Source organism: Plectropomus leopardus, chromosome 19 (assembly GCF_026936395.1).
Source record: "Plectropomus leopardus strain MGB_pleo_1.0 chromosome 19, ASM2693639v1, whole genome shotgun sequence".
Lineage (NCBI taxonomy): Eukaryota > Metazoa > Chordata > Actinopteri > Perciformes > Serranidae > Plectropomus > Plectropomus leopardus.
Window position 1 is genome coordinate 5,862,702 of NC_142194.1, and position 11,431 is coordinate 5,874,132.

At 38.2% G+C, this 11,431-nt stretch overlaps 3 protein-coding genes across 5 annotated transcripts in view; 2 read left to right on the forward strand and 1 right to left on the reverse strand.

Annotated features, from left to right (window-relative positions):
* Positions 1–6,678, reverse strand: part of scn4aa (sodium channel, voltage-gated, type IV, alpha, a) — a 43,332-nt gene extending 36,654 nt beyond the window's left edge. Inside the window, exons 1-2 of the mRNA XM_088069645.1 lie at positions 6,156–6,678; positions 5,463–5,635 (exon numbers count right to left, since the gene is read on the reverse strand). The gene's annotated coding sequence lies outside the window, so the exon portion shown is untranslated. The remainder of the gene's footprint in view (positions 1–5,462; positions 5,636–6,155) is intronic.
* On the forward strand, positions 1,495–6,078 carry dydc2 (DPY30 domain containing 2). 3 transcript variants are annotated; one of them, XM_088069646.1, is made up of 8 exons: positions 1,495–1,528; positions 1,821–1,975; positions 2,993–3,115; positions 3,519–3,677; positions 3,897–4,520; positions 4,684–4,836; positions 5,118–5,258; positions 5,473–6,075. In XM_088069646.1, exons 2-8 carry the CDS (start codon positions 1,829–1,831, stop codon positions 5,644–5,646), a joined length of 1,521 nt encoding a protein of 506 aa, XP_087925772.1. In that variant the 5' UTR covers positions 1,495–1,528; positions 1,821–1,828; the 3' UTR covers positions 5,647–6,075. The 3 variants fall into 3 exon arrangements, with proteins under 3 accessions (XP_087925772.1, XP_087925773.1, XP_087925774.1); XM_088069647.1 differs by having other exon boundaries at positions 5,121–5,258; XM_088069648.1 differs by lacking the exon at positions 5,118–5,258 and having other exon boundaries at positions 5,473–6,078.
* A 1,138-nt stretch (positions 6,679–7,816) lies between the features above and the next one.
* LOC121958759 (peroxiredoxin-like 2A) lies at positions 7,817–10,956 on the forward strand. Its single transcript, XM_042507868.2, has 5 exons — positions 7,817–8,198; positions 8,816–8,907; positions 9,889–10,029; positions 10,191–10,355; positions 10,449–10,956. Exons 1-5 carry the CDS (start codon positions 8,048–8,050, stop codon positions 10,560–10,562), a joined length of 663 nt encoding a protein of 220 aa, XP_042363802.1. The 5' UTR covers positions 7,817–8,047; the 3' UTR covers positions 10,563–10,956.
* Positions 10,957–11,431: the final 475 nt, after the last annotated feature.

Here is an 11,431-nt window from a genome sequence, read left to right on the forward strand (position 1 = left end):
TCGATCTAGCCATGCAAAAAAGTTGCACATATCCAGTAGACGTTTGTGAATGTGCAAGTCAGTATTGCAAATATTGACAAAAAATAGTGAGCTAAAATAGCTGTTTTGTTGTTGTTGTTTTTGTTTATTTGCTTTTTAAAAAACATTTTTAAAGAAACATCCTGCCAAGATATGCTAAAAATAGTTCTTTTTGTTTATATGAAAAGTTCTAAAGCACAAAAACAAAGCTCTTTGCAAAAATAATTAGAAAAGAAACATGCCATAAAAGCCCAACTTTAGGAATCAATAAATGATCAAGAAATTGTTTTGAATCTCCCCCAAAAAAGTCTGTTGCCAATAAAACCACCAGATGGCAGCATAATGACGTTTTAGTCCTTTTATTCCAACAAACTTATAAATCTTTTGATCTCTCATTGATAGAAGAAAGAAAAAACCTTAAAAATGTGTGGACACAATATTTAAAATGTCAGTACTTAATACACCCTGTTGTGATTTGTGAAAGTGTTGATTCATTTACTTGACATGCTAAAAGTGGCCAAATCTCCTTAAATATCAATATCTGACGTTTTGGCTCAAAAATGAGTCAAACAATCAACTCTGTGATGTTGGAATAAAGCTGTCAGAGGTCAAACTATGCAGAGGTTTAATTATATTTTATCAGCTGATCTCTGTATATGCAGTGAGAGGGACGGGTCTGCACACACTCTGATTGGGCGAGTCCTCCTGTCGACGTGAAGGCTATATTTGTCTGAAAGGTGTGTAGTATGATTATACAAGGAAAATGATATCTGTGATTACAAATGTTAACTGAGTGTCATCTGTTTCTTGGAAACAGAGCCTGCTGCAGATTTTCCCACCTTCTCCCCTCCTCATGTGAGCTAACTGCCCCAGTTTCAGGTCAGGGTGCAAATAAAGTTACATTTATTGAGGAAGTCTGACTCAGATTTTTTTCAAAGATACTAAATAGACATAACAAAAAATGTTCCATATACTCATTTAACTTTTAGTCTGGGTTATCATAGTGCTGAAACTGCCCTTGGTGATAAAGTGTGTGTGTGTATATATTCATATGCAAATCATATTGTGTGTAATATTTTATTTTTCTATAGTCTATTCTTGCATTTCTACTGCTCTAACACTTTAATTTCCATGTGGGTGATCATTTAAATCATTTTTAATATTATTCATGTTCTTGATTTGTTTATTATCATTTTATTTATTTAATTATCCTTTTTTTTTTAATTCTGTAAAGGGGCCTTGGGTACCTTGAAAGCCACTATATAAATCCAAGTTATGGTTATTATTATTACTATCAACAAAGTTTAGCTCCACAAATAATATCAGATTAAACAATTCTCACTCTAATTGTTGTGTTTGATATTATCAATACTTATACTATACTATAGTAGTTAATACAGTAGTACTATCAACGGTTGTAGGAACCAGTTTTAGAGTTAGGGGAGCGTTAACAACGCGACACCGTTACTATGGAAACTCAACCGCTACATCCGGACGCTCCGTGAACAAGGTTTGTTTTGGCGATTTAATCACCCTTATTTAATTGATAAATTAGTAAACAAGTCACTACATTTAACGTTAAGCTGACGACAGAGAATATAAGCTAAACAGTAAAAATATAAGTACTTGGTGTAGCTGAATATTTTTCATTTTATTTTGTTTTGTGGGTAATTTGCTGTCAGCCGACGCTAAATGACGAAGAGAGTTCGCATATTATAAAACGGCGCACTTTTTTTTAACATGATCTGTTATTATATCCATCATCATTTATGACAGTAATTTACGTTATGTTTTTCACGCAGATAAAAACATGGACTCTGAGTATATAAAACGTCATCTGGGTAAATGTCTGGCAGACGGACTAGCTGAAGTGGCGGAGCAGCGTCCAGTTAACCCCATCCTGTACCTCGCCCACTGGCTCTACAAATACAACTCTAATGTTCAACAAGAGGCAGAGGTGAGCTGCTGTTTGGTTTTCTGTCAGTAGGGGGAAACATAATAATAGTACACTACTGTATATACAGTGCAGTGTTTCCTACAGAGTTTTACGGTACAATATAAATAACGGTAAGTACAATTTTGCGATTCCTGTAGGCTAATAAGTGCAGTCATGCTACAATATACTTCTATTCCACAACATTTCATTGAAAATATTGTACTTTTTACTCAACTTAAATAGTATACATTCTTATAGATTTAAAGCCCACATACTCTCACAGGTGTTTTCTATTATACTGCTAAATATGCATATTAAAAACATTTAAAAAAAAACACTACAGACATATAGTGATCATACAAGTGCCACAGCCAAAATTATCAAAAAATTAAGCTTTAAAAATGTGTAAAATGTGCCAAACAGGCCGTAAGGGTTAAGTGGTTGAACCAGGACTATTTCAGGACACTAATGAGGTTACCAAAATCAGACAGTTGAAATAATACAATAAAATGTACTAGAACCAACAAAAAAAACCCATTAATAAAACAGATAAGTCAAGTTGGAAATAAAATGATGCCCAGTGCACTTACACAGATTATTACACTAAGAACGAACTAGCAACCGTATATAAAGTCATTGAAAGTGCCTGGGAAACACTATTAAACTGCTAATAACAAAGCTGCCACGACTACCTCAAAGCTCTGATCTTCAAATCTCTTTTGAGAGCTGCCGTGAAGGATGACACAGACTTAGACAGTCTAAGCCTCTCAGGCTGAGCGCTGGAAAGCTTTTACAGTGACAACAAACACCCAGTCACCGTTTACATTCAGCTCACAATCAGAAACTGCAAACAGAGCTTTGCATGTCTGAAAATATGTGACTTGTTGCAAATAAGTCATCTGATGGTCAAAAACTTTAGGAGTCTTAAAAGGAGCCCTTTTTTTAAAACTACGGGTATCAACGGTTTTATAAAAGGTGTAGTGTGGTCCTGTTGCTCAATCACAACCTTTTCTGTTTGTGCCACTTTTTCTTTTACAGAAAAAGGCTGATTTGGCACTCCTGCAGCAGGAGCAGGCCAAAGCCAGAGAGGAGGCGCTGCACCAGGAGAAGCTGAGGGAGGAGCAGCGCAAGATCAGTGAGGCCTTGGAGGAGAATAAAAAAGTGGGTTGTGTGACAAAACCTGTCTGGTCACAGAAACGCTTCTTAATAGCACGTCTAAATAGGCTCTGACAATACAGAGTTACTGTAAGACAGCCTCCATTTACCTTTCTTCATCTAAAAACTCCTTGTAATATTTTTCTCTTTTTGGGACATTGCTTTTGTTTTTAGTATTGTTCAGTTATTGTTTTGATAGGATAGCCTTTGTACGGTGAAGGTTTTCCCTCTTTACCTGTTTTGAGATGCTCATTTTATGCAAAGAAGAAGAGCTAGGAGGAACATTAGATGAGAGAAGAGAGAAATGTATCACTTTTACATTCTCAGCTTACACATGCCCTAACTGGAGTCCATTTTTAAACACTTAACAACATTTTGAAAATCCTTCAAGAGCGTATCACATCAACAGATCTCTGAGAGGGATGATGCACCCACGTCAGCCACAACAGGAGCTGCCGAGGACAACAAACCTGCAACAGAGCAGAAGTCAAACACCCCCGACCCAGAAAAGCAGCAAGACACAGACGAACACAAAACTGAAGCTCAAGAAAACGTGGCTGCACAGGAGGTGACACAAATCTCAAATCTGTGTGCTTCTGGTGGTGGTGCCTCCTTGATCCTTTGCAATCACTTGTTTGGCTTGGTTTTGATTTATAAGCATTGCCGACGTTTTTGGTGGTAGGGAACAACACTTTGACTATTCTAATATGCATGACTCTCCTCGTGTGGTGTGAAAACCGTCATCAGATGATTCCAAAATGGTTTAAGGACATGATGTTTTTGTCAGGTGAAGGTTACAGATAATGTGACCAGTCCAGAGTCTCCTGAGAATAACACAGAGGCCAGCAGATCTTCCCTCTCCGAGGCCGTCAGCACCGAGGTCAAAGGGGAGGAAAAACAAAAAGTGGATCCGAGGAGCAATCAAGAAGAGAAAACGGAGGTGGAGCCGAGGAGCGTTCAAGAAGAAGAGAAAAAAGAGGTGGAGCTGATTAATCAAGAAGAAGAGAAAACGGAGGTGGAGCCAAGGAGCGTTCAAGAAGAAGAGAGAAAAGAGGTGGAGCCGAGAAGTAATCAAGAAGAAGAGAAAACGGAGGTGGAGCCAAGGAGCGTTCAAGAAGAAGAGAAAAAAGAGGCTGAGCTGAGAGTTAATCAAGAAGAAGAGAAAACGGAGGTGGAGCCGAGGAGCGTTCAAAAAGAAGAGAAAACTGAGGAAGAGCCAAGGAGCAATCAAGAAGGAGAGAAAATGGAGGAGGAGCCTAGGAGCGTTCAAGTAATAGAGAAAACGGAGGTGGAGCCGAGGAGCGTTCAAGAAGAGGAGAAAATGGAGGAGGAGCCACAGAGTAATCATGCAGAAGAGAAAAGGGCAAACACTAATCAAATAGAGGAGAAAGAAGTTGACCAAGATGTAAAGGTGATGAGACATTTTTTGAATCATATTCCATCTATATTTTAGTAATAATACATAACAAATGTAAAAGTTGCTAAATTTAATCAGTGAGAGCAGATGGCAAAACAACTGCTTTTGTTTCACTGATGCTAAAATCACGTTATTTTGTCTCACAACTGCTCTGCAGGTGCTTGATGAAGCTGACACAGCTGAATCTGAGCAGACTGAACCATTACATTCGACTCCAAGACGAGATGCTGACAACTTAAAAACAGACAAAACTGAAGAGCTACGTGAAAAACAAAGCCCCCGATCAACTGACCCTCAAGACACAGCGAAGGTGATTAAATAAGCTCATGCATTATTACGTTTACACAAAACAAGGATGCTTGAGATGTGAGATAGCAAGGAAAAATAATGGACAGATGGACAGAGAAGACATGAGGCAAAGTCAGCCAAAGATATGTTAAATATTACAAGCCATATGAGGACAGAAAACAGCAGCTGAGGACAGTAAGATTGAAGTTCATATTGCAGGTTTGCAAGTGAAGAAAATGCAGACAGAAATCAGGCTGAGAAAAGAGGGATCTACTAATTTTCTACATCAAACCATTTCACCAGCAGGTTGATGAAGATGAAACTGGTAAGTTGGAATCAGCACCACCGAGTGAAGATCTAAAACCAGAGGAGACAGTTTCTACTGAAGAAACTGAACAGGAGACACACAAGTCTCGCTTAACACCTCTTCAGGACCAACAAAAGGTGGCTGATTTGTACAAATATTTCTTGCTTATTCTTTGGAAAAGTTTTAAAAAGTAGGAGTCGAGAAGGAGGCAGCAGTGTTGTGAGTGAGGACCAAAATGTGTTATCAGCAGTTGACAGTCAGTCAGAAACAAGCGACATGATCAAGTGATAAAAATGCAAAGACTCATTTGTTTAATGCTTAACCAGTGCTGTTCTGATTACCTTATCACAGGAGGCAGACGGGCAACGCACAAGTGAGCCCACAGATAGCTCGGCTCCAGCTGACAGTGATGTAAAAGCAGAGGGGGATGTGTCGAGCGAAAGACCCGAGACTTCACAAGAGGAACCTGAAAACTCTCCTCCTGACACGGAGGACGTCCAGGAGAAGACAGACGCTGTAGATTAAGTGAAGTGAAAATGACAAAAAGGATTTATCATCTATCTAAAATGTGAAAAAAAATCCAAATGAACTTAACACACTTCAGATAATTGACACTGTTATGACCTTATCCAGTAGGTGACGCCCTGTGTTTAGTTTAGTTAAATTAAACTGTTTTTTTTTATTAGATAATAGTTAAACATGTTGGTATTTAACCACCAAATCCCTTATTTTGTGGCTTTTCTTTGCTAACCCTAATGTCTATCAGGTATCACAGAACAATGTATACACACATTTTACCGAATAAAGAAAAAAAATCCACATAAAAATAAATAGCAACATACCAAAAAAATAGCAACTGACTCACACAGTTTTACAAAAAATCAGATTTTCAAGGTATTCCAGGACTTACATTTCTGAGTGTGGCATTCAAGTACTTCAAGCATCTTGTACAAACACTGGCTGTTCTCCAGTAATATATATATATATATATATATATAAAGAATTTATTAATATATCAAGTGTTGTGTACTTACAGTAGCAGAGTCAAAGTCTTCATGTTTCAGCTCCAAACAACTGGCGGACCAGAGGAAAGATGTACCTCCATCGTAGCGGGAGGAGCTGTCAGGCTTTAGCCGGGTCACCTGCAGCCATATCCGGGCAGTTTAGAAGGTCTCTCCCGGGCAGCTAAGCTAAGCTAGTTAGCTGGAAAGGCTAATCACAAAATATCAGCTAATGCTTCGATATATACTGAACCATTCGCGGCTTTTCACCTCTCTGCAATCTTAATTTATTGTAGTTTGTGCAGAACTATAACGCCAAAACACAATTATTCCCGAAAAACGTATTATTACTTCTTTTTTTTAAAATTCAGTTTCTCGCTAGGTTTTTTTGTAGCTTCCAGGCTAACGTTCCGCGCTCGAGGCTAAACTAACACTTCCTCGCGAGCGCCCGCCCAGCAGCCAATCACATTACAGGAAAACTAAAGTAGCTTTTATTCTGCTTACCGCACATTCAACGCTAAAAACAAACTTTTTTAACCCTCCCTGAAGCTACGAATACTTTTTCCTCCCTGAGTGACTGGCGAGAAATGCATTACCTACCCTCCACCATAAATTAATTTTTAGATTTTAAAACTGACAATTTAATGTTTGAAAGTCTAAAGTTAAAAGCTGAAGACGAAATCCTGGCTTTGAAAAAGGTTTTGTTTTTTCACTATTTTTGTCTGTGCTGTTTATTTATTTTTGGCCAAATTTTAAATTAAACACGTAAAGTAACTTTAGTGAAATATCACGATTATATGCTCAATAATATATATATATATATATATATATATATATATATATATATTTATTTATTTATTTATTTGATGAGTTTGGTGTGTTCAAGGACCATTGGAAACTTGAAAACCAAACGATAATTTTAGTTTTTACATATATTTTATGCCAAATTTTAAAGGAGATATATATAAAGTGATTTGAAAAAATATTACTATTTCAAGGTTAGGTTTGTTTTGTTTCTATATGACAGAGACAAATTTGAAAACAATCATTTCTGTTTTTATAGAGTCTGGCTACAATAAATTAAATAATTATATATATATATATATATATATATATATATATATATATATATATATATATATATATATATATATATATATTACAAGAAGTTCACAAGTTACAAGAAAATTATGAGTTACAAGAAAATGAAAAAGAAATAAAAAAGAAAGTTTTTTTTAAAAAAAAAGAAAAAAGAAACAACAAAAAAAATTTTTTTTAAAAAAAAGTGAATATACTGATAAAATCGTTAATAATCAAATTTTAACCGTGTTTTCAAAAGAAAATAAACCAATTTGCCGAGATTTAAAAAAAACAAAACAAAACTGATGTGGATTCAGGTTTAATCTCCATCGGTGCATGCCAGAGGTGAAATTGTGTAAAGGGTATTAGTTGTTGAAAAGGTTTATGTGATTTATTTTCTGCCACTTGTACACAGTAAACCTTGTAAATCCACTTGATTTTGGAAAGAATAGAACAGATTGCAGCATGGGTTTTTATTGTGCAAGCCTGCACATGTTTGTTCTCCTGCATGATATTTTCGAGTTGGCAGAATGACGCTGCAGATTCACTTCTCCTCAGTGACCTTTGAACTGGAGGAGGAGGGTCAAAACTGGTGCAAAATTTTGTGTGTAATTTTTCGGTATCTGCAGTTGTCTTCGCAGACTCGAGGACGGCGTCTCTGATCAAACACAGCTGCTTTAATCACGTCCTCAGATCGGTATCGTGGGTCCAAAAGTGGGCTGGGTTTGAGAAACACTGGGAGGATCAACTCCAGCTGGAATTTAAATGCGCATTTTCCGCGTTGCTGTGTGAGAGGAGTGTCTGAAGCCAACATGCATTGAGGTTAAAACGCAGAGAAAGGAGACATGGTGCTGGGACTCATATCCAACGCTGTGGCTGCAGTCGGCGGCCTCATCACCGGCGTGATGAACTATCTGACCGACATGTTTCTGACTCCTCCGCTGAAGGCAACTCTCACACATTTGGAGGAAGCTGAGCTCAAAACTCTGAAAGGAGGTGAGTCGCAACTTGTTTTTACGCAACAAAGAAGTTATATTATCGGTTAAATGGGTGTGAGTATGCAGAAGGGAGCTGTTGTTTAACACTTTACAACTTAGATCGACACTCACACTGCGTTTAGATGCTTTTCACGAGCATTTAAGACCCTCGACACACGAGGAGGGTTTGATTTATTTTGAAAACATGGGGGGGCTTGGCAAGAAATGTTCTGCAAATTGGAAAGAAAAAAGAGTAAAAGATGACAAGAAAAATAACCTGAACAAGAAGACAGATTCCAGAAAACTAATAATTATATATTTATTTAATTGTTCATTTTAGCGCTTTTTCTCCCCCAGGTCACTTCCTTGATTTTTTTAAAATTGTTTTTTTTGTTGTTGTTTTTTTAAAAAAAAAATTTAAAAAAATTGGTGTGCTAATTTTAAGGAATTTTCTTTTTATTAATAATTTGAGTAATTTTGTGCTAATTTGGGGGGGCATTTCTTAAAAAGTTGCTCGATCCCTTTTTATTATGTTCTTGAAAGAAATCAGGCCTATTTCCTCAGGTTTCTAGGGGTTAATTGGAACGTATATCTTCTGTTGCTCAACTCTTTTACTCTTTCACCTAATTTCTTTAGAAACAAGGACCCTGAAAGCAAAAACTCTGTGGGAGCGGTCTGGAGCTGTCATCATGGCAGTGCGGAGACCTGGATGATTTTTGTGCAGAGAGGTAATGTTTTTATAGGCAAAAGCATGGGGGGCAACGGCTCCCCAAAATGCTCCGCCTGTCCCACTAACACCAAACACAGGCATCTTTAGCCCTGAGTAATTCTCACTTTGAGCGGTTCTTGTCACCAAGGCAGGGATGCTCAACTTGCTCTGCTTGGGGGCCACTTTTTGCTAAATGACAAGACTAAGGGCCAGTTGCAGCAGACCCACATGTTTGTAGGATTTTGGGCCATATCTAAGAGTTCAGGATGTTACTAAGATTTTGGAACATTTCCAGGATTTAAAGACACTTCTAGGATTTAAGGACATTTCTGGGATTTTAAGACATTCCTTCTTAGGAATTGAGGACAGTAGGTTCTTCAGTAGGACCTATTTTGGGAGTGTGGGGCATTTAAAAAAAAAAATTTATAAACAAGCTCTATTCTGATGCTGTTTATGTAAACTTAAATAACAAAAACAATTCCCAGAGTGAATCACTTTATTTTAATTTTGAATTGGAAAATGGTTGGGGGGCCACCTGGCACCCTATTAGGGGCCAATTTTGGCCTGAAGGCCCTGAGTTAATTATCACTGCCATTGTGCATAAAAAAAAAAAAAAAGACAAATTGCTTATTTATCAACACATTCCTGAGGAAGGATCCCCTGCACCCCCTACCGAGGTCAGGTCTAAGCCCCAAATGTCCTTAATTCGGCATCCAGTCTTAAAGAACAACTCGTCACCCACCAGCATCTCTCAGTGACCCCCATTCAAAGCAGTCTAGAACTGTTATGTCTCTTATTACATGTCAGTTTTGTCTTTTTACTGTATGAATAAACGTCTTCATGAAACAAGGTATTGGCTTAACAGTGGTGCCCCCAAGGTGAGGCCAGAGGGGGCCATGACCCCTACGATACATTTGCTGGCCTCCGCTGGTGAAAAGGATCGGAGGCCGATGTTGGACTCTTTGTTGATCTGACTGTTTTATGTCCTGACTGTCCGCAGGAAGCTGCAGAGCTGTCCTCTCTGAAACCCCAGCTGGACGAGCTCGGGGTCCCGCTGTACGCTGTGGTGAAGGAGGACGTCGGCACCGAGGTCCAGAACTTCAGACCGTACTTCAAGGGGGAGATCTTCTTGGATGAAAAGGTGATTTTTTTTCTCTCTCTAATGAATCGGTGTATTGTGTGGTCAGTTTCCCGCCTGATACTGAGGGTTTTCTTTTTATAGAAGTCATTCAGGTCTGTGGAGAATCAATTTGGCCCCGCATTATTGATTTGAGGCTTCTTGTTTGTCTTCTTGTATTGCAGAGGCGTTTCTATGGGCCCCGTGAGCGGAAGATGGGTCTCCTGGGTTTTCTGCGTGTTGGAGTGTGGATGAACGGCCTGAGGGCGTTTAAGGGGGGCTTCATGGGGAATATTTCGGGAGAGGGCTTTGTCCTCGGTGGGGTCTTCGTCATCGGACGAGGACAGCAGGTAAAACCTCAACGCTCAAGTTTTGGTCCAACAGTCAAATGCATGAATTACATAAGTAATCATGCTGTTTTTTGTTTCTTACTCTCCCTGCAGGGAATACTTCTGGAGCACAGAGAGATTGAATTTGGAGATAAAGTCAACATTGAGGAAGTCATCATAGCTGCCAGAAGAATATCACAAGAACTTCTGCCTTTGGAGAGGAAATAATGCTTCATATCACCCAAAAAGATACAAATCTCTTATCTGTAAAACACTCACAACCATTTAAATGACGCCCAGATGTACAAATTAAAATATGAGTGTTAAAAAAAGGTTTGATGTTAAAGTTTGTGAGAAAGTGATCTTTGTAAAGTGCAGATTAGCGCTGTGAGTTTGTTGGTTTATTGGTCTCAGGGGGAAACCAGGATGAATTTTTGGGGGTATGACTGCGTATTCGAGGCTCTGAGTGTGTTAATGATGGTCTGTCTTTAAACTCAAGAGAGGGAGCAGACCTGATATGTAACACTCAGTTTCCTGTTTTACTCTGTGGTGCTCTTTTGTCGCCTTGGGAACCAAAACATTGTGACCTTTTGACTAATAAAACACGGCTTTGTGCTCTACAGTTTGTTTTTCTTATTACTCATGGCTTGGAGGAACTTTTTCAGACATTGTTGGACTTCCTGAGATTTGGTGGAGGGTGGAAGCTTTAAGAGCCAACATCATTATTCAAGCTCAGCAGGGTTTTTTTTTTTTGTTTTTTTTTTTTTTTTACATTTAGCATTTAGTGATTAAAGTTTGTGGTCTCAGATCGAGAAGAAATTGCACATATTTTTAGCTGAAAAAGCTCTCCATTCTTTCTCAGCATGTACTACTGGAGCAGAGGGAGAGGGGATTTGGGAACACAGCTGGTTGGATAATATTTTGAGATAAGAAAAAAAAGACTGTTAATTTATCTTTTTAGTTTAATTAAGTTGTTTTGCTGCGAAAGGGTGACTATTTTCCTATTTATTTGTGTCAAATTGAGAACAACAGCTTTTAAAACTGGTTCAGTTTTACATGAGTGCAAATTACCTGTAAATGTTGGGTTGTTTTAATAC

Excerpts from the sequence above, each read along its gene's own strand:
- dydc2 (XM_088069646.1), top strand. The coding sequence starts at position 1,829 with ATGGACTCTGAGTATATAAAACGTCATCTGGGTAAATGTCTGGCAGAC. Across the intron at positions 1,976-2,992 it reads ATGTTCAACAAGAGGCAGAG|AAAAAGGCTGATTTGGCACT; the intron begins GTGAGCTGCTGT and ends TTTCTTTTACAG. Across the intron at positions 4,521-4,683 it reads AAGTTGACCAAGATGTAAAG|GTGCTTGATGAAGCTGACAC; the intron begins GTGATGAGACAT and ends ACTGCTCTGCAG.